This window comes from Aulonocara stuartgranti, assembly GCF_965226115.1.
Source record: "Aulonocara stuartgranti genome assembly, chromosome: 8".
Classification (NCBI taxonomy): domain Eukaryota; kingdom Metazoa; phylum Chordata; class Actinopteri; order Cichliformes; family Cichlidae; genus Aulonocara; species Aulonocara stuartgranti.
In genome coordinates, this window is record NC_138959.1 from 28,506,946 (window position 1) to 28,533,539 (window position 26,594).

At 39.5% G+C, this 26,594-nt stretch overlaps 2 protein-coding genes across 9 annotated transcripts in view; both read right to left on the reverse strand.

Annotated features, from left to right (window-relative positions):
* The window catches only part of mbtd1 (mbt domain containing 1), a 40,679-nt gene extending 28,588 nt beyond the window's left edge, over window positions 1–12,091 (reverse strand). For both annotated transcript variants that reach the window (XM_082543898.1, XM_082543897.1), the window contains exons 1-10: window positions 11,913–12,091; window positions 9,776–9,980; window positions 9,017–9,150; window positions 8,815–8,929; window positions 8,643–8,725; window positions 8,446–8,563; window positions 2,952–3,086; window positions 2,792–2,880; window positions 2,385–2,619; window positions 2,130–2,185 (exon numbers count right to left, since the gene is read on the reverse strand). In XM_082543898.1, the coding sequence (XP_082400024.1) occupies window positions 2,130–2,185; window positions 2,385–2,619; window positions 2,792–2,880; window positions 2,952–3,086; window positions 8,446–8,563; window positions 8,643–8,725; window positions 8,815–8,929; window positions 9,017–9,150; window positions 9,776–9,980; window positions 11,913–11,933 (1,191 nt within the window). In that variant the 5' untranslated portion in view covers window positions 11,934–12,091. The remainder of the gene's footprint in view (window positions 1–2,129; window positions 2,186–2,384; window positions 2,620–2,791; window positions 2,881–2,951; window positions 3,087–8,445; window positions 8,564–8,642; window positions 8,726–8,814; window positions 8,930–9,016; window positions 9,151–9,775; window positions 9,981–11,912) is intronic.
* Window positions 12,092–12,335: 244 nt separating this feature from the next.
* Window positions 12,336–26,594, reverse strand: part of tdrkh (tudor and KH domain containing) — a 35,975-nt gene continuing 21,716 nt past the window's right edge. For 2 of the 7 annotated variants that reach the window (XM_082543903.1, XM_082543904.1), the window contains exons 9-12: window positions 17,875–17,939; window positions 15,460–15,611; window positions 15,246–15,356; window positions 14,182–15,154 (exon numbers count right to left, since the gene is read on the reverse strand). In XM_082543903.1, coding sequence (XP_082400029.1) covers window positions 15,035–15,154; window positions 15,246–15,356; window positions 15,460–15,611; window positions 17,875–17,939 — 448 coding nt within the window. In that variant the 3' untranslated portion in view covers window positions 14,182–15,034. Of the gene's footprint in view, window positions 12,884–12,978; window positions 13,062–14,069; window positions 14,125–14,171; window positions 15,155–15,245; window positions 15,357–15,459; window positions 15,612–17,874; window positions 17,940–26,594 lie in introns of those variants that run through there. The other 5 variants (XM_082543899.1, XM_082543900.1, XM_082543902.1 and 2 more) reach the window with 4 other exon arrangements.

A 26,594-nucleotide genomic window follows, 5' to 3' on the forward strand; every position in this document is an offset into this window, starting at 1 on the left:
TCTCCGATGTTATTCCCGGGATCTGCTGGAGCCACTCGCCTAGCTTGGGAGTCACCGCACCTAGTGCTCCGATTACCACGGGGACCACCGTTACCTTCACCCTCCACATCCTCTCGAGCTCTTCTCTGAGCCCTTGGTATTTCTCCAGCTTCTCGTGTTCCTTCTTCCTGATATTGCTGTCATTCGGAACCGCTACATCGATCACTACGGCCGTCTTCTTCTGTTTGTCTACCACCACTATGTCCGGTTGGTTAGCCACCACCATTTTGTCCGTCTGTATCTGGAAGTCCCACAGGATCTTAGCTCGGTCATTCTCCACCACCCTTGGGGGCATCTCCCATTTTGACCTCGGGACTTCTAGGTTATACTCGGCACAGATGTTCCTGTACACTATGCCGGCCACTTGGTTATGGCGTTCCATGTATGCCTTGCCTGCTAGCATCTTGCACCCTGCTGTTATGTGCTGGATTGTCTCTGGGGCATCTTTACACAGCCTGCACCTGGGGTCTTGCCTGGTGTGATAGACCCCAGCCTCTATGGATCTTGTACTCAGAGCTTGTTCTTGTGCTGCCATGATTAGTGCCTCTGTGCTGTCTTTCAGTCCAGCTTTGTCCAGCCACTGGTAGGATTTCTGGATATCAGCCACCTCCTCTATCTGCCGGTGGTACATACCGTGCAGGGGCCTGTCCTTCCATGATGGTTCCTCGTCTCCCTCCTCTTTCTTGGGTTTCTGCTGCCTGAGGTATTCACTGAGCACTCGGTCAGTTGGGGCCATCATTCATATATATATATATATATATATATATATATATATATATATATATATATATATATATATATATATATATATATATATATATATATATATATATATATATATATATATATGCTATTCTAATTCAATTAAGGGTGATACATATGTGATGTTCATGGTTAAGCAACAGTTTGTGTATGTAAATGATCTGTGTACACAAACGTTTCTGGAGCTTGAAAAGGACTGTGTGCCAATGTCATGCACCAGGATGAAATGATAATTGAAAAGTCAAATGACAGAAATGTAGTATCCATCTCCATTTTACGAAGTTCCAAATGGAGTAGTCAACATCAGACACACAGAAACAGACAGACAAATCCATGCATGTATGAGCAAGAGCACAGAACACCACTGTTGGATTAAATGCTTTTATGAGGATTAACTTCATATTTGTTAAACTACACAATAACATTTTGAATAAATAGCTCTTTCCCACCGAATCTACTACATAAGTATGAAACTTAAATTTTGGTACCCTTATAACACAGGGCTACCACGAGGCAACAAAACAAATTTTGCTCGAGAGTGGAAGAGACATATTTCTTATTATATTAACAGGGACCCCCAAGCACTTAAAAAATTAGGTTAAAGTTTTTTTTCTAAAAATAAAAAACAAAACTATATACCATAAAGGGTTATAACTTTCAATGTTTGTTATGTTTGGAATTGACAACTCACATTGAAACTGCAACATTTTATAATAGGATTGACTTGGGAATGCACCTGTAAAGGTTTGTGCCTCCAGGATCAAGGAGTAGAAAAGTAGACACTATGGGGACATGTTTAAAGTCTCAGACAATAAATAAGTATTTAGTAACGTTTAAAGCCTTATTTGTGCCATTTCAGTTAAAAGCAACACAGTATTATTTGATTGCGAGCTTTCTTTCAAAATATTGGTTAACAAATAATGTTTTAAACTTGCTTTTTTGATGCCCAAAAAATATCCAGTTCATTAAAGGGGACATTAAAGTAAAGAAAAAGATGTTTTCAGGTCTTATTCCCCACTTGGATTTGAATTTAAGTGGAGTTTAAAGATTCATTAATCCTGTATTTATTCATTTTGATGAAAGGAGTGCTTTAATTTTTTAAATATAAATCCAAACCAGTCGTAGCACTGTTATGCCTGGCTGAATACTCATCATGCATGTACACACACATACAGTACATCACGTCTGTGTGTTGAAAATCTTCCTAGCTGAAGTGTGAAATCTGCTTTTCAAAGGGGGAAGCTTGCAAGGGAACAGGGACTTTTAGTGGTGGTTCACATGTGGGATAATAAGGATGAAATATATTCTGTTCTTTTGCCAAGTCTTACCTTCTGGAAGAGCTGTGGAGGAGCATCGACTTGACCATCTAATTTCCTTGTTATATCTAGAATATGAATACATGAAAATGACTGGTTACACATAAAGTGGGCATTGTTGTAGTCACGTGTGTCAATGAAGATTTCAAGTAAATATTGACACACGTGACCCACATTCACACCGGACTGTTACTTGATCAACTATAACAATTTTCAAAATTCACAAGTTTTGATTCCTCAGACTCCTTACAAAGTGAGTGTGCCTACCAGATCGTTTGAAGCGGTGTCCAATGCTTCTTGACCAGCCTATATTATGGATAAGAGGGCTATACATGTGGCACCAGAAGTCATCAGCTCCACCCTGGCTCTCCTCATAGACCAACCTCAGGCGACCTCCAATCACTTGCTCTACCAGCGCCACCCGTGTCCGGCTGAGATAGTTCTTATCAACCACCTCAACTCGCATTAGCTTCTTAAAGGGAAATTGCATGTTTTGCTGTACCTTCAGTGAAAAATGAGTGACAGGTTTACTAAACCAAGATGAAATTTAACAGCCAAGGATGAACAGAAACAACAACAACAATGTTTTATTGTAATTTTAGGTTCAGCAAGAACACTTAAAAATAAAATAAATATATAAAATGCAGCTTTACAATACTGGGCTGATGCCTTACCATATCATTAAAGTTAGGTGGCAGTGTTTTAGCTCCAGTGAGGCGCTTCACAAGAAACGTTTTCCAGTTAGAGTACTTATGTTGTATGCCTGTAGAGAGCAGCAATAATTAACCATAGTGCTAAAGAAAACTTAAGTGATTTGTTTGTCAAAACACTCACTTTTTGGAGGTACGAGGGGTTTGCCACTTGAAGCACACCATCCCACAGGGCGAACTTCAGGTATGCAGAGGTTACACCAGAAGTCTTTACTTGTGTCACTGTCAAAGCCCTCATAACGCAGGAGAGCCTTGAACCCTGAAGAACAAGAGGAAACACTGTTAATGTGCGCACTAATTCTTGACATCAGAAACAGTAGATTGAAAAATTGACCACTATCCGCGGTCAGTTTGCTTATTCTATATTCAGCTTCTTGACTAGTTGGAGAAAAAAAATTTGATACAAAGACCGTATTCACATGTGGTATAAACAGTGTTGGGACTAACGCGTTATTAAGTAACGCGTTACAGTAACTACGTTATTATTGTGGTAACGAGCACGGTAACTAGTTATTATGCCAAAACCGGGAACGCGTTACTCGTTACTGGAATTTAAATAGGCTCGTTATTCGTTACTTCGTGTGGTGGCTATCGCGGAGCTTCCACAGATTCAATAACATTAGCAAGTGGTGGAGGCCAGCAGGTGGATGAAGGAAAAGGGAGGCAAGAGGAGAGACCCGAAGCGGCCGCTGGTCCGAGAGTGTCAGGTGAACTGAACTTCAGGTAAGAAGTTATGACCTGCAGTCCATCTGGGTCAGATATAAACCAAGTTTAGGTGGAGTTTATTTTTGTTATGCTGACTTTTTCGTACTGCATGCTAGCTAGCATGACGGAGTTTCTATACAGCTGGGTGGTGCTATGTTACTGATGTTGAACTTTATTTTGTTCATAAGGTTAATTATTAGAGTTGCCAACCGTCCCGTAAAAAACGGAATCGTCTCGTATTCAGAGAAAATATTACACATTTCGTATTGAGGTGAAAAGGAACACAGTTTGTCCCGGACTTCAGCTACAATGAAAAAGACACAAAGCTGGAGTTATTCTGTGTCTTTGCTGCACAGCTGCCTCTTCTCCCCTCTCTCTCCTGTTGCTACTTCAATCATGAAACTGATCAATGATCAGCTGATCGGCTTTTCTCTCGTGTTTATTTATCGCCCACTTTGCGCCAGAAAGAGGAAACCAGCGGATGTCGCGCTAAACAACAGCAGCACATTTAAGCTTGATCAGCTGTTGTTAGAATTTATTTAAAATTACTTTCTAGTATCAGCTGATGTTTGCTGGAGCCACAGCTGTAAAGCTGCTGGTCATGATGTCGGTTTGGATATGTGGTGAGAGGGAAACATGAAGATGAAACCAGGAGATGTCCTTACTGAATCATCAGAGCTGTGATGGAGAAACAGGTTTACCTTTTACTTAACATGAATGAGTTGAAGGGAAGTTATGAAGTAAACTAGTAAGTAAGTAAGTAAACTTTATTTATTAAGTGCTTTTCACAGCGCTTAATAAATAAGCGCTGTGAAAAGCGCTTATTTATTAATACTTAATAAATGAACTGTTTCTGAGAGACAAATAACACCAGGATCCTTTTCTAAGTAGCTGACAGCTGGTAACTGTACAGGGGCGGGTCTAGCAAAGTGTTGCCAGGGGGCCAGGTAGAGCATTAAAAGGGAAAGGGGGGCACAAGGAAATACTTTCTTATTCTCATTTAAAATGTCTCCCTTTAAAAAAAATAATTATCTGAGTCTTACAACAAACAATTGATAGATTGATGCATGTATACCATCAGAACAGTGTACATCACTGTCACAACAGTGTTTATTTTCATTCAAAGGCTTTATGATTTTTCCTATAATGCCCGGGACGATTTTTTTGTCCCAGTCCAGCTCTGTATGCAGCTCATCTGCAGTCTGGTGTTACCTACATCTTCCTATTCAGAAGGCAGAATTTCCGAGTTCTGAGTACAATCGAAAGCACCACGACTGCAGTTTTTGTGTTGGATGTAAAAAGCAGGCTAGGATAGAATCAGGCGTGGGATTTCTCTCGTGGAAATGTGCACATTATTTTTTCCTTTCTATTGGTAGGTGGCACAGTGCACTTGTGGCAAGTAAGCAAGCTAGAAGACTGACAATCTTGCTGGGTTACGGAAGCAACACATTAACAAGAGAATTTTGAGTAAAACCAAAGTTACTTTCCCTAGTAACTAGTTACTCTGAAAGTAACGAGTAACTTGAAGTAACTGAGTTACTTTTGATAGAAGTAACTAGTAATGTAACTAAGTTACTAACTTAAAGTAACTTACCCAACACTGGGTATAAATAATGTGTTATTTCTCCTCACTGTTGGTGAGAAAACTATTTATACTGTATCGATTCCCTTCCAAAGGTTTCTTTCTAAACAATCTCAGAAAATCACTTCTGTTTCAGTGCTGAATTTCTTTAACAGCTCATAACAAAGATGTCTGAAGTGAAGCCTTAGTGAAGGAATGGAAATCAGATTGTCCTGTACTTTACACATAGATGATAAATACATGTGACAGCTAAACATACCAATGAATGTAAACCTCTTATTTTTAAGGTTTTTTCCCCCTCTGATGTCAACTTGCACATTTTATTTGTTGGGATGTGGACTGTCACATGTGGAATGGGAGAAGGGGTTTGTTGCTTATTTCTTTGTTTATGGTAAAACTTAAAAATCAAATACAGACTTTTATTAGCTCAGGTAGAGGGATACATCTGGTACTTTCATCTATGTGTAGGTTTGTTGTCAGTATTGTCATCAACACAATTGCTGCCAGGACAAAGCAATAAACCTTGACAGATATGGGTCTGACTAATGAGGATGATATTGGCTCAATTGAGAATGAATTTTTAAACTATTTTAGTACTGTAATTTAAAAAAAAATAAATACAACTATTCTTGCAGCATGTCAGTGTGTAGTATTAAGACCTAGAAAAACTTAAGGCTACAACTTTACAAGGTTGGGCGATATGTAGGATTTTTCCAACCGGCATTCGTCAGTCCAATAAATGACGATAGGTGATATATTTGCACAGGTGACTTTTTGAATTTATACGTTTTTTGGAGGGAATATTTCACTTTCTTTTCTTGTTTGTTTCAGTATTAATATAGGTACGTTCTTGATTAGTCATTTGTTTATTTGAGAGGCACCAAATCGCACAAAAGACAACTTTACGTCAAAGATTTTTTTTATGTTCGCTGGAAGAAACATTTTTTAACATACGTTTTGTATCTTGTTGTTTGGTCGAGTGTGTAAGACAGATAAACATTGGAAGAGCCTGTAAACACTAGGGGTGCAACGATACACAAAATTCACGGTTCGGTTCGGTTCGATACTTTGGTGTCACGGTTCGATATTTTTTCAATACAAAAAAAATGTTCATGCCTTTTTAATTTGTCATTTATTAAAATTATAAATATATATTTTAACTCAAAAGTACAGTTTTTAAATTTAACCCTAACCCTTGTGCGTGTTTTTTATTTTGACAGCGAATGCACACCTGCGGACCACTTATGTGCAGCCCTGGTTATTTAGCTCATCATATTGCAGCCACAGAAATTCTTTTGTCCATGAAACCATAAAGCTGCACTTTCTTTTTGCCTTATAGTCTGATTTGTCATAACTTCTCCGTTTTGTGGTAAGCTTTTCTTTGGCTGTCACTTCTTCACCCTGACCTGTCTTATTTGGCTCAGCAGAACTAAAATATATATCCTGCTGCTTTTACACACGCACTCACATAAGCTCAGCGATTCTCTGCGCGATCAACCTCTCACATGTTTAAGCTGCGGGAGATTTCACTTGTCATGTTTGCATAGTAAGCTAACGATTAATAAGACGATGTCAGAGGAATTGGTGCACAAATTATCATCACTCACAGATCAGTGCTGTCGCTCTCTATACACAGTTCGCACGATTGCAAAGTGAAAGCAAAAAAACAAGCACACATTCAAACGCGATTTCAATATGTCACATATTGACAGTGGCTCACCGATGCCAATGACATAATTACCCAGCTACATTTCTGAAAGAATGCAAAAGCATTGACATATATTTTTCCTTCCTACAATAGCCCGACGGGCAGGGTAGCCCGTCTGAAAAAAATCGCTAGCCCCAGGACGTCGGGCTAGCGATTTTGCGAGCCCTGTATCTGATTGAGGAATCACTCATCTTTGGAAAAGAGAGTTTATTACAGAGAAATGTCTCTTTCCAAAATAAAAGCTATACTATCCGCTTCTTCTGGGCTATATTCTCAGCAGCATAAGGAGAATCATGTGCTAACAGCTGTCTAAATGACTCGGCTAAAGTTAGTAGCATGCTTGTTGTTTTTGTCTTTGCACTAGGATGATGTCGGCGTAAATGTGCAGTCATATTCGTTGTGTTCCCACTAGTGCTTTCAGGTTAATCTCGTTGAAATGACCTTAACGCCACAACACGGCAAATCTCCGTTAACGAGCTACCGCCGATCGCCCCGTGCATGGGGCTAGACGGCCAGCTAACTGCGCTAACACACTAGTTCCCACCCATGTAATTGAGCATTGCATGGCACATCCAACATACTGTTTTACTTTAGTCCATGACTCGCTTACCTTCAGGGTCATACGTCACATGAAAACCAAAATAATTCCAAACGCCAGATCTGAATGAGAGTGGGGGAGGTCCATGTTGCAAGGAGAGCTGAACTTCTGTCTTGCTAGCTTGCCCTGCGCTCTTCCTTCTGACTATGCTGTCTGTGTTGAGCGCTCAGTGGATCTGCGCTCGACAGTGCAGCCTAGGCGGAGTAGTCGAACGCAGATTCACTGAGCGCTCAACACAGACAGCATCGTCAGAAGGAAAGTTGATAAAATAAATTACAAATGTTGTATTGTTCGATACATATGCGTACCGAACCGAAAGCACTGTATTGAACAATTCAATATCGATACGAATATCGTTGCACCCCTAGTAAACACGGTTAAAGTGGAAAAAAGAAACCAGTTTTTCTTTGTTTCCCTGCCCAACATTGTATTTTTTTATTTAAATAAAATGTTTTTGTTTTTTACTGAACATAGGATACTGTCTTTCTTTCTTTCTGTTATGACTTTGTGTAAATTGATCGCTGCATTTGGGGGCACACTGAGGAGGGTGCCGTTAAAACAGCGCTATTATTGTTTTTGTTGACTTTTTCTCTTAGCTTCAACCAACATTATTAGCAAACTTACTAACGGGCAAATAAATAAATTGCTCTTGTAAAAACGATTGGCGAAAGGCTCAGCCTATCGTTGATCGTTGATAAATTCGTCCAATCACCCAACCTTACTACACCGATTCTGAGTCAACTAGCAGCTGCAAGTTCTCTTTTATGTAAAGCCAAATGCCTCTCTTGTGGTTCACTGTCTCATCAACAACAACTACTTGTTGTGGAAACAGCGAAACTAACTGTTCAAATGTTCAGTGTGACTTTTACATTGGACTTTGCATACATTTGCTATGTCGTGATGTACTTATTCAGCATTAACACTTACTCCTAACAGAGTTCACAAAAATGAAAAGACACAAACACAATTAAAAACACCCCAAGGGTTGTGTGAGAGATTTTACCTTAATTACTTGTAGTGTTTACCTGCTAGCTTTATGATTTCTGCTATCCAGTACACCTTGGTGGAGAAGTTGGTATCAGAGTTGGGCACTTCAATCCTCACACCTACTTCAATATCTCCCCAACATGTTCCCATGGGGGCCTGAGGCACAGAAGTTATCAGCTATGATAATCATAGTATCATATCAGTGGTGACCATATTCTCAGCTCCAGCTACTTACATGCTTGAAACAGCTGACAGGAGCCCCCACCGTGTTACTGCTACAGATATACTGCCCCCAGTCAAAACTCTCTCCAGCGACCACTGACGGAAACAACAATTAGTTTGTTGCTTGTGTACATCAAAAAGAGCAGAAATATGAGCCCCATCATGATTGCTTTTTCATAGCCTACCCGCTTTCAGTTTGGCCTGGTTCTGTTGACTTGCTTGGTACTGGGCATAAGCTGCCAACTTTGCCATGAGAGGCTGTTTCTGTAAGACTTTAGCCTTTTTTGTTGGCGGTTTGCCCTTGTAAAAACCAAAGCAGATGTTAATATTTACATAATACAAAATTATGAAACTACTATACTTGTTTATCAAAGATAATGCATTTACCTGGAGTCTTGCCAAGATGCTAGCTTTTTTAGAATTTGAGGAATAACTCCTAGAACAGGACACACTGCAGAAACGCTTGGTTTTGGAGTAAAAAGCATCTCGTACACCGACCATCCCACACATCTCACAGGTGGCTGTGAAAACAAACCGAAATAGATCAGCAGTCTACAAATGGTAAATGGCATTTATAGTTATCCCCATAAGTATTTGGAAATTGACACAATTGCAATTTTTGCTCTGTACGTGGTAAATAGACTGGTTTTTATATAGCGCCTTTCTACTCTGAATACTAAAAGCTCTTTATACATCTTTCCTCATTCACTCATTCACATGCAATCGCACAAGCACTTTTTTATAGGCACTTTCTACCCAACAGTCATACACATTCATTGTCCGGTGGATGCATCGGAGAACAACTTGGGGTTATTATCTTGGCCAAGGATATTTGGCATGTAGAATGGAGCAGAAGGGGACCGAGCCACCCAATCACTACAGTGGATTTTAAATTAACCAAATGTGATACAAATGAAAAATTTCAGCTTTAATTCAAAGGGTATACCAAAAGTAATGCATTAACTGTTTAGGTAATTCAATATCTTGGCCAAGGATATTTGCACATATGAATGTTGAGGAGCTGAGAATCAAACTAATAATCGTTCTACTTCCTGAGCCACAGCAGCTAAACGTAAACACTATTATTGTTCACTCACAGATTATTATTTAAGCAATACACACAAAAAATAAGCCTCATGTACTGACCCATTCCAGCCTTTCCATCAGGGTAGGTGTAGACTTGTCCATTGTTCTTGATGATGGGCAGACTAGCAGGGATAGAGGGTACCACCTCATCCTCACTGTCGTCTGAGCTAGAGCTGCTGGTGGACTCCTCGCTGCAGCTGTCATAGCCATCAAACATCCCGAATGAGTCTCGTCGCTTACGATCTGAACGTGGGGTACGCTCAGCCTTTACAGAGGACACAACAGAGAAACACTGAATGAATTCATATGGATGCTTTTAGGGGTGTCTGTAGCTCAGGAGGTTCTCCTCTCCATTTCTCCGTATAATGTAACACGTTTACTTTGGCATTGGTCATGGAGAAAGCAGTGAAATTGGTCTAAGACATAGGAGTCAAACTCTGGCCCGTGGGCCTAATTTGGCCCGCAGCCTAATTACATTTGGCCCGCAAAGCCATACCAAATTATTATTAGAGCTGGCCTACTGGTATTATACAGCTAATATATATATTCTTTAGTATTAAGCTTTGCTTGTTCCATATTCAGTTTTTCAGCAAAACTTGTTTGAGTCCATAAGAAGAGATTCATTCTTAAATCTGGAGGAAGATTTTTTTTTTTTCAATAAATATTAACGTTAGCCCGCGACCTTGTTCCAGTTTTGAATTTTGGCCCACTGTGTATTTGAGTTTGACACCCCTGGTCTAAGAGAAGGTAACTGTTCAGAAAAACATATTTCATTCAAATCATTTTATTTTACTCCATTCCTTTTGAGTTATTTTACTTTAGTAAAACTCAATAAAAGAAAAATAATTCTTTTGAGCTATTGCACTTTATTTTAACGGCTCCTTACAAATGTCCTTGTTCTGTGGTTCTGGAGTTTAGCCACACAAACTAGCCAAAAATTTGTCTTTAGTGCAGAAGAGATGCCCAGTTTATTTATTTATTTATTTTTTAACAGCGGCGCTCTTATTCAAATTAAATATACCATGGTTTTTAATATTAATAAAATTAACCTTTTCTTTGAACATATAATTAATGGTAAAAGCACAGCAATAATAGTGCCTTAAAATAATTCTTATTACTGTTAATCTCAATCTCTGTGCGAATCAATACAAAAAAACGAAGATACTTAAAACAACAACTTCTGTGAGGAGGCTAGAAAGGGAATATTGCTCTAAGGCATTCTTGGGAGGTAGAAAGGGGAAGAATGGGGGAGCAGACACAGTCTGCAATAGTTGCAAAAGAAATAGTTTGATTGCAAGGTTGATGCAAAATATAATAATGGACCAGAAGAAAATAAAGATTCAAATCTTTTTAGTTCACATTTTTATTATTTTTGTAATCAATATTATTTCCTTTTTTGAGCATTTGTAAGATGTTTTAGACAAATGTCAACAAAAATCAAGTCCCTAAGCTAAATTTTAGTATTGAAGTGAAGCTGAACTTATTTTAGTTGAAAGATGCAGTTTTACAGTTCGCCTTTCATCATTAATGCATCATTTAGATTCAGGTAGGAAAATATCAGCGAACCATATCTGAGTCAGCATGACTTTGTTCGAAACGCCCAAACATCTAAATAAATAAATTCTACGTGAAAATATGGAAGTCTGATCACAGGATCCGGAACAATGCGTACATGTTGTCAAAGCTAGTTTACTTCCTCTTCACAGCATCTCAGCTCAAACATTACACTACGCACAACTGTTTAACTTAAAAAAAATATATATATACATATATATATCAAGACACCCATTTCCAAAGACATCCTTCGTAAGCTACATTTTGCATACATATATATTAAAAAGTAAACTAATACCGAAACTAAAACAAGGGACGGCCTTATTACAAACACCTCCTAAAGCTAAACAGCACTAGCATAGCTAGCTAGCAGAACCTGTTTCTCCAGGGTTTTTTTTTTTTCAGAGCAAAGCCTTTTTACGTTCGTCTATTATATAGTTGCAATAGTTAGACTTGTAAGAAAACTCTACTTGTTTTTTTTCAGAGAGAGAAAGAGACGAAAGAAAGAGCTTTAGTATTATGTGTAGATGGGTGAGCCACTAGCTGGCTATCGTAAACAGATAACAACAAAGGAGGCGTACTAGCCTGAACAATCCACTGGAAACGGAGGCTCGCGGCCCAAAAATGTTTCAAACCAACTCACCAAATCCCTTGCGTTTTCCATCAGCCCTTCATATAGATGCTCTTCCAGTTACCTGCACTTCCTAATTCAAACAAATCCCCTCACCTGGGGTATAACCTAGCTTTGAATTTTAGTCTAAATACTACCAAGCAGGATATCAACAAATTACTCTGCAGCCTCTGCGCATGAGCGACCGTAACCTACTTTCGTGTGATTGGTGGATCTGCAATGGAGGTCATCGACCGATGCAGACACAAAATAGACTTCGCAGAGTAACTGAATGAAAGGGGCCTTCAGAACAACTACAGATTATTAGTCGGTGTAAGTACAGTAACGTTACAGTAATTTCAATGGTTTTGTTTTGTTTATAACTAGCTCCTGACTTTCATTTGAAATTTTTCCATATAAAAAGAACTTCAAAATAAAATACACAAGTATTACATGTGAAGTAAAATAAATATTTTATTAGGATATAGTGACATTATTACATTTTCAAAGACAATCTTTCTTGTGAAAGATTTCTACAGTAGATGTAATATGTTCACACTGAACAAAATCTGAGAACCACATTCAACAACACTTTAGCTTTTAACTTCCAAAATATATTCACTTAAGCCTGATAATGGGCATAGTTTTTTTTGATATACATACAAGTATAGCAAGAAACTAAACAATATTAACCACAAACCAACTGAACTTTGCTCCAGTAATTCCAATCACAGTGCTTTTCAGTAATAATACTGGCATTCTAGATTTATTCCTTTCCCTATTCCTTGAACACAAAATTTAGCAAAGCAGAACAAAACATTAAACAAAAAACAAAGAATTATTTGCTGAAGTAACAACAACAAATGGATAATGGCTGGAAGAACTGTGGCACACTCATCAAGTAGGTAAGGCTTCAGGAAGAGGGTTTATGTAATCAAGTTTAGGTTAGGCAAAGCTCTATATCATCATTAGGGCTGATGCTGAGGAGTAGATGTTGAGGGCTGCTAAAGAAAAGTTAATCATTTTTAGACATAATGGTTCACACAAGAGCGTTCACTAGCAAATGTTCAGAATCAGACATCAAACTGGGAGAAGATACCTTGGGTTTTTTTAAATATCTTTGGTCTCACAGCAACTCGTCCTCCACAACATCATCAACACTTCCTGATATAGAGGCAGCTTCTGAGGTGCAAGAAGGAAACACTCAAGTTAACAATGACTGTAACAGCAGCTTCAACTCTTTTTGTTTATCCACCATGGTACAAAAGCTTGACTGAGAGTCATAGTGACACCGTTCCTTTGTTTCACTATGTTATCTTTATTTTCACTGTATTGCTTTTTCTTACGGATTTAAACCTCCCCCAGATAGGAAACTGCTTTATGATAAGAACATGTAGGATTTTCCTCTCTAAAATAAGACAAATCTTTCACGATCTTTGCTAATTCTAGTTACAAAGCAAACAACTAGAAACATTAACATAAGGGTGGCTGTAGCTCAGGTGGCAGAGCAGGTCAGCCACTAATCAGAAGGTCGGCGGTTCGATCCCAGGCTGCACCCTGGCTGCATGCCAAATATCCTTGGGCAAGATACTAACCCCGTGTTTGCCTACTGGTGGTGGTCAGAGGGCCCGGTGGCGCCAGTGTCCGGCAGCCTCGCCTCTGTCAGTGCACCCCAGGGCAGCTGTGGCTACAATGTAGCTTGCTATCGCCAGTGTGTGAATGGGTGAATGACTGAATGTAGTGTAAAGCGCTTTGGGGTCCTATGGACTAGAAAAGCGCTATACAAATGCAGGCCATTTACCATTTCCTGATTTGTTAGAGATAAACTACAAATTGCACTGAATACAAGTATTTGGAGTATTAGGGTCAAGTTAATTGATCATAATCAAAATGTATATTGTTGTGTTCATTTCTTCTTGAGACACTTTAGAAAGTTGATTTAACAGAACTGCATTCCTGTTAATTTTCCACCACATGGGGGCATACACTACCTCTCTGTAGGTGTAAGAAGTGTCCCAAGTCAAGTATCTGATCCAATGTGGACATCACTTGGATATTCTGTTGTATTTAGAAACCTAGATAACATTTTTACTTCAACATACAATCCCAGTAACATCAGGGTATGAGGGTTACTTTATGATCGCTTAAACATAGTCACTGGCAAATCTACAGTTCCATGACAGAACTCACCTGATAAACTAATACAGGAAAGACTGAGCTCTGATGATGCTCCTATTACATCATCCTGTTGGAAGAATAAAAGTGATTAGCCGCTGTTAAACAGTCCTCCAAACTTTCAGAACAGAAGTAAGGGGATTACCTAATCTCTCAGGCATAAAGATAAATTAATATAATAATAATAATAAAAAATGACAGAGTACCTTGTCGGATACAGTTGGACAGAGATTAATATACCTGACAAGCACACCCAAGAAAACTAGGATGCTAGAATTGCATACCAATAATAAGAAGCAAGATTCTTTATTATTCTTTTATTAATGTCTTCCTTCACATACAGAAGTTCATATAAACTCATCATGTGCATGAATGCCATTGTAATTCTGGACTTGACTGATGATTTCTTTTAGCTGTTCTTTTTACAAGGGTGGAATAATCATACAGCATATATATTTTATGACATTAAAAAACAAAAATTGGGTCCATCATTTGGAAATCATTTTGGATATTCTCTAATCTGCAAAAGGTAAGAATTATACATATAGTGTCAAATATAAACATACACTCTCACTAATATTTGGTTAACTGTCTCTTAGCAAGTTGTACCTCGTTTAATAGCCATCAATAAACTTCTGGCATTTAGTTGCTGATTTGAGTCAAAGAATTTGAAGTTAACCCTTATTTTCAACATTCAATCCAATTTGTGCAACAGTACCACTGGCACAGTGCAGTATAAAGGTACATCAGACCAAGATGAAGTCCCTGTTGCAGGAACCTACAGTGCAGCACTAAGGATCTGGATTTGATCCTGATGAGATGCATGAGGAGCCTAGTCCGGAATTACCCAGTAGTAATAGTCCAAATGGTACAGGTGGAATGGGCCCAGCCAGCTAGAAGACTAAATGGTATCAGTCTTGCAGCCATGACTCACCTGCAAATCATGGCTGCAAGTCAGGGTTGTTGTCAGTCAGTGGAGGTTAACTGAGGGAGTCTGGATTCCCAAAAATGAGAATTCCACAATCATCCAGCAGTTTTGATCTATCTCTCTGTTCAGTGTTGATTTTTCCAGGATTTTTTCCCGCTGGCTTACAGACGTCCTGTTCAAGATTAAGTATATTGATACCCTATTTTTGTCCAGGAAGAAGTAAGAGACGCTGGAAGACACGAAAAGCAGAATGAGTAACTTACCAGCATCATCTGCAGACAGCCAAGATTGCAGCCCTCTTTTTTTCCATTCAAATCTTCATGGAAGATAACGGCATAGCCCAATCGTATAAGCTCCTCTCCAACATTCACAGCCTTTTTTACATGATATGCACATGGAAAGAGGAGACAGGGTAAAGGACAAACCAAACACAGGCTTATTAAAGTCTTATTATTAAGAAATAAAATCCTATCTAACCTTGCCCTCACTGTTGTCATAGAGCTTGACACTGGGCCATGAGGAGATTTCCGAGTGAGAGTAGCTGCACAGTTTGGCCTGCAGGGGTCTCCAAGAGGCACAATATGTCAGCCTCTCAAACTGATCCAGGGCTTCCTCAGTCCAAACCCCTCCTGCATGACAAGTTGGTGGAGGAAAGAAACTGAAATAATCAAGAATTCAAGAATAATGCACTGCAGAATACTAAAAGACCTAAGGGCGTCAGTATATCCTCTGCATTGATTGTGCCACCGTAACATCATCGCACAGTCAGTTTTATTTATGTTCCCCAGTAAGATGAGTCTGAGTGATATAGCAAATGTAGTTTTTTCAATTATGATGGTTAAAATGGCTCTACTGTAACCATCGAGTATAAACTGCCATGGTAATAATAAGCTGTCTGCAGTTTTTTTTCTCCCACATGCTATAAATGCATCACTAATCCCACCCCCCAACCACAAATTTTTCTACCTGGCACACTGCGCTGAGCATGCGTGTTTATATACTACCAAATAGGGAAAAATATGGTGACAGTGAGAGTCTCAGACAAGCAAGGAAATGAGACTGTAACTGAACAGGAGCCAGACAAGATGGTTCCAAAGAGAAACAGCACTGGATCAATCATCTGGCAGTGGTTTGGATTTCCCAAAGAGGATGTCGAACCTAAATGCGGAACGTGGTATTTAGTACTAGTGGTAATGTGGTCACATGTCACATGGCTTCACTCAAACCTGGAGCTTGTGTTTTTGGCACAGAACTTACACACCTTAAACACAGATGACAGTGTTCTTGTTCAGGAGTAATAAAGTCACAATTCTTGATTATACGTTAGCTTCTGTGAATTTTTTTACCGCTTTGCGTGGTGTGTTTTGTTGTTTAAATTCTAGAACAGGTAGCGCGATCATTATTTAGATGGTTTTGAGATGCTCTAATACCTGTGATATGACTGTTCTTGTTCCGTTTTTTTTGAAGGCACTGTCTGAACTTGGAACCGTTTTCCATTTTACCACTTTTTGCTGTTTAAACTTCTTAGCACATATAGAGACAATAGTTCTGAGATGCTCTGATACCTGTGACAGTTTTTGGTCAATGGTTTTTATAGACACTAACTACACTTTTGTTTCTGTAGGTCATCACATTTTACAGTTTTTATATGTTATAAGCACAGAGAACACCTTTTTAATTACAATTGTTTTAAATTTGACTTTTGCTTTCTTTTTTTTGTTAAAGGGTTAGTGTTGACCACAGAAAGACTGTGAGAATATTGTCATTTGTGAAAAACCTCTGTGTGCAACTGATGGTTAAAAAATGGTTAAAATAAAACATATTTTTTGGCTATATCGCAACACATCATGTGTTGTGATATACAATACACGACCAGACGAAAGAAATGGCCAAAATGGTAATGCCAGTTGATGTGATATGACACAGCGTGACAGGAGGTAAGCAGTGGCCATAAAAGTGCCCTTATGTCCTCATGTACCAGCAAGTGTGTGACAAAGTGTGTATAAGTATATGTGTGTGTGTGCGTTTGGGAAAGAGTGTGTATGTAATGCTGGGCATACACTGTGCGATTTTTGGCTCATTTTGAGCCGATTTTTCAGTCGTGCGACCGTTTTGGTGATTGGTCCGAGTTTCGCCTTCATCGTGTGTCATGTAGTATACATGGGGTAACGAGAAGCGATTAACACCTCAGGAGCAGCTCCCGATCATCAATCGCTTGGTCGTAAGAAAATCAAACCTGTTTGAAATCCTGTCAGCCGTCGTGAGGGTGTCACCGCAGCCTCTCACACTGCGCACGCGCAAACACAGAAATGAAAGTGAAAAGATGGAGCAGCACGGCTGTGCAGCGTGTGATCTGGACACAAGTGATGGAGGCACAACTTGTAGAACTTTGGCTCATCCGAGCCTTTTCGATGTGGCCTCACAAAATTATCACGACCACAACATCCGTGAAAATAATTGGATGGACATTGCTGCTCAATCACAGCTGCCTGATCAACGTTTTTCATTAGCAATTTAGCAAAGTTGATGGTGGTGGTGTGTCTGTGTGACTGAAAGACAGAGAGAGAGAGTGAGAGCGACAGATTTTCTATTATAACCTTCATGTTATGGAGGCACAGTCTGAGCACTCAGGTCGCATCAGAGCATCGGGTCATATAGTGTGACCCTGCATCGTGACCTACAAACTTCTAACCCCTGCGAGTCAATCGTGCAGTTTGAGCAGAAGCTGAATAACGCAACTGAAAAAAATCACACAGTGTCTGCCCAGATTAAGAGAGAGGAGCAAGAGTGTGTAAGAGAGAGGAACAGGGAGTGAAAGGGTAAGAGACAGTGAGTAAATGAGCAAGTGAGAGAGAGAGAGAAAGACAGTCATTGTTAAGATGAGAGCTTTACCTTTTGGCTTCACTCCTGCTAAGCTGCACTCAATAGCTTGAAATGGTAAACTGAGGAAGTCGCTCCTGAAAATTGCAGCATATGCAAAAGCTGTTAATAAGTCGTGTCCTTTTTTTATCCATATTACATCCAACATTATACAGTGTGCAGTAGCAGTATGTCACATCAAGTTCTTCGAAAGTTCGATGAAGAAGTGTACAAAGCAACACTCACTGCATGAGCTAACATAGAAATGCAGAATTTAAAATTGTGTGCTCTTCAAAATCAGTAACTCACCAGCCTCCTCCGAAGACAGCCAGAAACATTTGTCTCATGCTGATATGATGGTCACAAACAACAAAACTGCTCTTGTGCAAGGTTATCTTGTTTCTTTGTAATACTTCAATAAAAGCATTGCTGATTGTAACCAATTTCAAAGTAACGTGTTACTCTTATCATTATAATCATCACATTTGTCTGTAAAGCAGTATTATTTTTGCATTCTTGTACTAAATCCCTTGATCACGCTAAAACTACTAATCAATTTATTTTGTTTTTACTTGCAAGTGAAAACGAAATAGTTTGATAATTGTAAAATTCATAATAATCATAATAATTTAAGACTCCCATCCTGCATTTAGTCTGCTGTTCTGGAGTTACACCTTCTAATTTTAATGCTGTGGTGTTTCCCATCTCAGATCACAAGCTTGTATTGTTTGACATTATCAAAATCTCACCTACAGCTGTCATGTCCTTTTGGAATCTCAAGTGTTAATCCCCTCATTGGTTTATTACCCATTCATATTATCCTCACTGCTGACCTGCTACATCACTACAATGATAATTTATCCTGTGGCTGCTCCACTCTTAACACTCTTAACAAAATCAAGCCTGCAGAAACCACTTCTCATCATACTTCCACGACACAGTGCACAGCATTCCTGGACTTCTCCAACAAAACAAACATATCCTACAACTGAATTCTTCAAGGTTATCATTCTTTCAGCTATCTTAAGTGGAAAACATCACCAAACTCATGATGTCCAAAACTTCTGCGTGTTCACTGGACCCCCTTCCAACTGCCTTGGTCAAAGACTCCATTCCTACCCCGTATCCAATTATAACTGCCATACATCATTTTACACTGCTGCTGTCCCCGTGTCCCTCAAGACAGTCTCTAACATCCCCATTCTTAAAAAAACCTGGTCTAGACTCCAAAAGTCTTAACAACTACAATGGTGTGAAAAAGTATTTGCCTCTTCCTGATTTCCTATCTATTTGTATGTTTGTCACATTTTAATGTTTCAGATAATCAAACAAATTTTAATATTAGTCAAAGATAACACAAGTAAACACAAAATACAATTTCTAAATGAAGGTATTTATTATTAAGGTGAAAAGGGGGGAGGGGGATCCAAGCCTACATGGCCCTGTGTGGACAAAGTGATCACTTGCCCAGTTATAAAATAAATTACCTGTGGTATGTCATATCTTCAGGAAGCTTCTGTAGCTTCACCCAGGCCCGATTACCACCTGATTACCAAGGATCGCCACCCTTAGCAGCAACAACTGCAATAAAGTGTTTGCGATAACTGGCAATGAGTGTTTTACAGCGCTTTGGAGGAGTTTTGGCCCACTCATCTTTGCAGAATGGTAATTTGTACAATGACAAGACACTTTATTGTTGGTTTATGTGGAATAGATGTAGTAGACTATTGCATAATTTCAAGAATTAGATTTTTCAGGGACTTTTCCACCACTATATGATCACATGACCTGCTCTAAAAAAAAAAAAAGAGGCTGGAGAATAATGTGAAAGAAATGTGTTAAGTCTAACTGTTGAATGTTGTCATTGTGTTTCTTAAATTTGTAAAGTCTTAGTTCAAGCAGTAGGATCAAAGCCATTCCTTTGATCCTGACCACTAGGCCTGGGTATCGTCACTCATTTCTAGAATCGATTCAATTCCGATTCACAAGGTCCCGAATCGATTCGATCCACGATTCGATTTAATTCGATTCGATTCAATTCGATTTGAATCTGGGAAATTTTGACAGTCAGAAATATTATAATTCAGATCAGTACATTTACATATGTTTGTATCTATAAAAAGGAAGCTGACACACGCAAGACTTTATCACAGGCGTAAGCGTCACAGCAGATGCCTTTGTGTCAAAGTAGCTGAGGATAAAACACATTTAAACATGAAGGCGATTTTCCTGGCCTGGGATTTTATAAAAATATTCTGCAGTACATCAAAAATGAAAGAAAACCATTAATCAACACATGAACATTACCTCTGACGTTACAGCGGTTTTATTAGAGACACGGTTAAGCGTTTTGCATTTTGCATAATTTTAAAAAGTTTACATTTGTTCAGTGTTGAACGGCAGAAATTAGGTTTTCTTTCGGAAGTATATAAAACGAAAAAAAAATGTCGGCCGACAGCGCTGTAAACTTTGTGCGTAACAAGAAAGCGAATAACGAAGAAAACAGATTTTTAGACGGGAAACTGCTCTTGAAGTACAGAGAGAGAGAGAGAGAGAGGGAGAGAGAGAGCTGTGCATCGTGGTCGAAGCAAAACCGTAAGTCAGAGTGAATCCATGTGAAGTGCAGTTTGGATTTTCTTTTGCTGCTGGTTCGGTCAATATTGTTTGGAGAGAGATCAAACTAACAGCTTTAGAATCGGCTCATAAAGGGCGTGAACACAAAGCTCGGACCTGCCGACAGATCAGAATCAGCGAGCTGTCGGCTTTCAGCCCCGACTGTGAGAAAGGCGACATCTAACTGATTCTGATCCGCGGGTCGCGCTGTGTGTTTAAGTCTATGTGCAGAATCCGTGTACCTGCTCTCATTTACTGTCTTAGCTGTTTGGTGGTTGTTGAAATTTTGTGAGGTTTCACCAGAGATTCTGGCATTTCGGGCAAAATAAATTTATATTAAAAAATCGATTCAGGATTTTAATGAATCGATTTTACGTTATCCAAGCCAGAATCGATTTTAATCGATAAATCGATTATAAAAACCCACCCCTACTGACCACCTCTCCAGCCACTCTGTGCTGGGGGAGGTTTTATTGTAGATACATCTTATCTGACAGATCTGTTTCTTGTGTTGTAAGCTTCCTGCTTCTATGACCCTTTTGGTCAGCAGGAGGTCACACAAACGCACCCCATGACAGTGCCTTGTCTTTGTAACCAAGGGGGGTTTTACGGTGGGAGGTTCTTTTGCTGTGATGTGTATTGTAACTGTCCTGTCAATAAAAAGGCTACGAGGACAGCTACTCTTTGAAGGATTTGGGCTAGAGACAGGTGAGGAGCGTGAGCTCCAAGAGCTGGTTCTGACCAAAGCTTCCCTCGTTAGCGAGTAAAAAGCCGGTTGAAGATGTTCTGTCTTGTTTTTCCGTTCTTCATGAGGAATAAGTCTCTAAACTAGCGGGGCTTGTGGAAACACAGACCCAACAAAATGTCTTTTTCTTTCTTTAATGCCCAAACCTTTTGCCCTACATGTAAAATATATACACCAAGACATAACCATCTTGTCCTCTTTCATTCAGTGTCAATTTCTCTGAGATTTGGATCTTATTGGATTTACTTATTGGATTTGCCATTGATGTGCAGCCTCCTCCATCTCCCTCTCCTGTAGAGAACAACGTTACAACATCTCCCAAAATTCAGCTGAAAACCATGGCTGCAATCACAGCATTGTAAGATGGCGAAAGATGTAACCTTGGGCCCCCACCTCGATTCAGAGATTGTCTTTCCCTTTTCACGTAAATGGCCTTCTTGACTCTGTGCTCAAACCAGCGTTCCTCCCTGTCCAAGATGTTACATCCTCATCCTTAAAAGAGTGTCCACTGGCCTGTAGGTGTGAACAGACTGCAGAGTCCTGGCCGACGAGGCAGCTCTTCTGTGTTGTGCCATCCGCTTCGCCAGAGGTTGTTTGGTTTCTCCGATGTATAAATCCTGGCAATCCTCCTGGCACTTAACAGCGTACACTATGTTACTCTGTCTGTGTCGGGGGACCCGATCCTTGGGGTGGACCAGTTTTTGGCGCAGCGTGTTTTGGGGTTTAAAAGCCAAAGAGACCCAGTGTTTAGAAAAAATGCATCTCAACTGCTCTGATACTCCTGACACATATGGGATCACTACAGGTTTTTGCTTGGGCAGCGGTTGTCCTGGCCATTGATCAGTGGTCTTTGATCAGTGGGTTTTGGTCAGTGGTTGTAGATCAATGGTTATGAGAATTTGCATAATTAAGATTAAGGAACTGACTTCCCAGCCCTTTGTTCCTTCAGTGGGCTGGTTTCAGTCATTATGCAAATGTACTGTTTATAAGATTGGGGAAACCTGCAGTCAGCTGAGACTGAAGAAGTCACTTGGATGAGTGATGAAACGTTTCTCCCACAAAACGCTACGTCCAGATGAACAGAATCAACTTTTTGGAGATTTACTTTCCTGGATGATTGAAAATGCATCAAGGAGAAACAGCAAGTATACAGAATGAAATGGAATGGGCCATCTGCGACGCTACAGACAGATTAACAGCCTTAGAAAAAGATCATGAGACTCTAAAGAAAGATTACAGCAAACTACACGACAAACGCCTGGATTTAGAAAACAGAAGCCGCAGAAAAAATCTGCGTGTGGTGGGCATTAATGAGGGGGGAAACCCCAGCCATTTCATGGCAGAGTTTTTCTCAGAAGTGCTCGCGAAAGAAAACGGTGATTCATTTACTATAACAGACCGAACCCACAGGACCCTCGCCCCGAAACCACGGACAGGAGAGCGCCCAAGAGCCATGATAAGGGCAAGGGATAGATTCTGCAACTGTCCAGGGGAAAAGGCTGCCTCTTCCACAAAGGATCACCTGTACACATCTTCCCTGACATGAACCCCGAGGTCAGCAAACTTCGTGCGACATTTAACCCCGTGAAAGGGAAACTGCGGAATGCTGGCATCCTGTACAGTACTACTATCCCGCGAAGCTGATTATAACAGTGAACAACACCAAGCACTCATTCACAGATCCACGTGAAGCAGAGAAGTTCGTCAGTATCCACATCCAGAGCCCAGCCACATCTACTGACAAGGAGGGATAGTTGGTGCCATCTCTACAAACAACATGACCCAGGAGGGAATAGTATATAATAATAGACAATCTTAAGGAGTTTAGTGGTAAGTCTGATGTCTACAGCCCATAAAAAGCTGGACAAAAATTGTTTTTCTTTTCTTTTCCATTTGCAGCTCAGTTTCGCTGCAAATAAAGAAGGTGTTCAGGTTTGAGTTCAAGGGGATGTTCTTTAGTTTAGTTCAAGAAAGTTGTGAATTTCAGAGGCTCACATCTAGAAAGGTCAGAGTAAGATCCATTAACCAATTACTAACAGTTAGTAACTATTGGCACCTCTACTGAAGGAATGCCACAAAATCTTGTCAGTTTTGTAACATGGAACTGTAGGGGACTCAGAGGACCAGTGAAACGATAAAACATTTTAGCTCACTTAACCTCCTAGGACCTGGCGTCCACATATGTGGACATCACATTTTGGGTTGTCTAGACCTAAAAACACAAATTTTTCTCTACAAAGGCTTGATATCCACTTACGAGGACATTCTACTGCCACTGTTCTATCAAAAATTTAAAATGAATATCCTCATACAGTATGTGGATCTCATTTTTGTCAGAAAAATAAATCAGGTAAAAAAAAAAAGAAAAAAGAAAATCTGGCAATTCTTTGTTTTTACATTCATGAGGTGCCAATATGCCCAAATATCAAAGAGAAATTAAAAATGCATGCCATGGAAGAGTTCAGGTCTCAGGAGGTTAAAAAAAAGTAAATGCGGATATAATATTTTTGCAAGAAACGCATCTAAAAGTACAAGACCACAACAGATTACGTTGCAAATGGATAGAACAAATATTTCACTCGTTTAATGCAGGAAGCAGAGTCACAGCTATACTAATCCAAAAAACAGAACCATTTACTGCAGCAAAAATATTACCAGACGCTCAAGGTAGATATATTATTGTAACTGGCAAAGTTTATGGTCATTTAGTTACATTAGTAAACATTTACGCTCCAAATATTGGAGCGTAAATAGAAGTCTGGGCTCGGGAGAACCCGAGTGCCCTGGAGAGACTTTCCCTGCCGGATACACGATGGACGGGTGGCAGAGGATCGTGTGCCTGGCAGGACTGTCGATCGAGGACGCTGAAGATATCTACCTATTCGGAACCATGATAACAGGGTTCTTGCTGATCGGAGCTGGCTTGGCCCTGGCTTATCGGAGAATTAAGAGAGCGGAACCGGCTGTTCAAACCCCCACAAGGCTGCCCGCTGGGATTGGAACGACAGGTGCGACTTCTCAGAAAGGGCTCACTGAAGGCAGCATGGTTAAGAGCTTGGAGGCGCTTACGACTGCAGTGAATGCTCAGAATAACACCTTTGAGCGTATGTATGTTGGATTACATCAGGAAAGAATCAACTCAGAACAACATCTCTGGGCGGAGCTGGATTACACCTCGGATCAGTTGGCTGCGGTCGTGAGGTCTCAGAATCTGCTATGTGAGCAAAAAGAGTGACAAGACCACAGAATCGACGGCTAATAACATCACGGAGAAGCTCGCAGCTATTAACGGGAGACTGAGAGACCAGAATGGAATGAAGCCTCCATACTATCTCCACTCATGAATAACGCAACATTCACACCATCACTTTCAAACATTTCATTTCTCCAATGTAACCTTAAGGGGCTGCACTCAATAAAGGATTTATTCATCAGTAAGGGTTCCAGCAATTGCAAGAAAAATGTAACTTGCACAGTAATGACTTCTTCAAATACTTACAGATCAGAAGCTCTGTAAGGAGTAATTTTCTATCCTTTCCAGATCAACCCCCAGACTCTATCTTAGATAACTTATTCCAGTTCGATCCACTCAAAAAAGGACTAATAACAAAAATTCACAATGCATGGTCACAACTGGATGGAACTACCATGCTTGATCATCTGAAAGAGGCCTGGCAGAATGACCTTGGTATGAGAATCACAGATAGTCAATGGACAAAAGCCCAAGAAAATGTAAACTCTTCCTCTGTTTGTATTCATCATGGACTCTTACAGTTTAAAGTGCTACATAGACTCCATTTATCAAAGTTGAAAGTGTCAAAAATGTTCCCCAATGTAAACTTGTCCTGCGAAAGATGTAAACAGCAACCTGCTTCACTGGCGCATATGTTTTGGAATTGTCCCTGTAAAGCAACATATTGGAATAATGTCTTTCAAACCTTGTCTAAGATTCTAAAACAAACACTGAAGCCAGACCCAATCTGTGCTTTATTTGGAGTGAAGCCAGTTGTTGTAGATTTGTCAGCCACCCAAAATAATGTAATACATTTTGTGACACTGCTAGCACACAGTTTAATTTTACTAAACTGGAAGCAAAAAGTGCCTCCTACCAAATCAGCGTTAATACAAGATATAATGAAACATTTGCAGCTGGAAAGAATTAAACTCCTACTAAGGGGGAAGTTGGAATAATTCTATCCAACCCGGCAGCCTTTTATAGATCAATACAGCACAGATATAAACAATCACTGAGCCTCATTGGTAGTCCGATAAATAACATCCTCTGTCCAACTTTCTTTTGTTGTTTGTCGTATTTTATTCTGTTCAACTTTTACCGTATATATGTAATCAGTTATATTTGAATCTTTGTCATCTTTATGGAAAAGGAAAACTGGGAAACCAAATGAAGAGATTTGGAAAAAAAAATGCAAAAAAAGGTGAAAATTGAAAAATTGAAAATCGTTTTTGTTTTGTTTTTTTAACATATATTTCTAGTTAGAGAAATTTAAGAGGTTTATCCCTCAAAACTTTAAATACACAAAAGTTTATTTTGAGTGTCTTCATAGTTTTATTTTTGAGACACACCAATTTTTATACACTGCAGAAAAAACAAAAATAAATATTAGAATGCAAATTTGCAAAAAAACAGCATGTGAATCAAAATAAACTATTTTCAGCAGTGCAATTTAAGTTCTAAGCATCCCAGAAACTATACAGAAAAGCATAAAGTCAAACATGACTTTTAAAAACACCAATGACAAAATGACGTCACTTCCGGTTTCGGCCAGGTAATGGCGGATATGCGATAGTTCGCGCTGACGTCTATTCCAAGGTAGGAAGTGTTATGAACAGCTGATCAGATCGTCAAAGCGTGTTTCTGGAATATTATGTTTTTGTTGCTGCAAGTGCTTTTTATGCAGTTTTTGCAAAGCTATATGTGGAAGGAAACGGTGACCGAGGACAAGCTGATGGCATAAGATGTAAGTACAACTCCTCCAGTTTCATATGCAAAAAAAATTATTGCGCTAGCTTACGTGGTTGCAGTTCTACAGGGATTTAAAAATAGTTACGCAAAACGGAGCGTGCCCGTTTTGATCGGTTTTAAAGGGTTTAGAAAAAATAAAGTAACATAGAGAAACAGTATGTGTGCAGAAAAATAAATAAATAAATAAAATACTCTGGAGGAGTCACACAAAGCCTGCTTGGTTGGGGGATATAAATTTGATCCATTTATCCCAAATTTGGTAAAACTTGTCTTTCTGGATTCCAAGAGAGTACATCAATTTTTCCATTCTAAAAATTTCAAGAATAGTTTCATACCAATCATCTAATGTTGGTGGGACTCGGTTCATCCACCTTCTTGTAATAGATTTTTTGCTAGCAGCTAGAAGAGCCT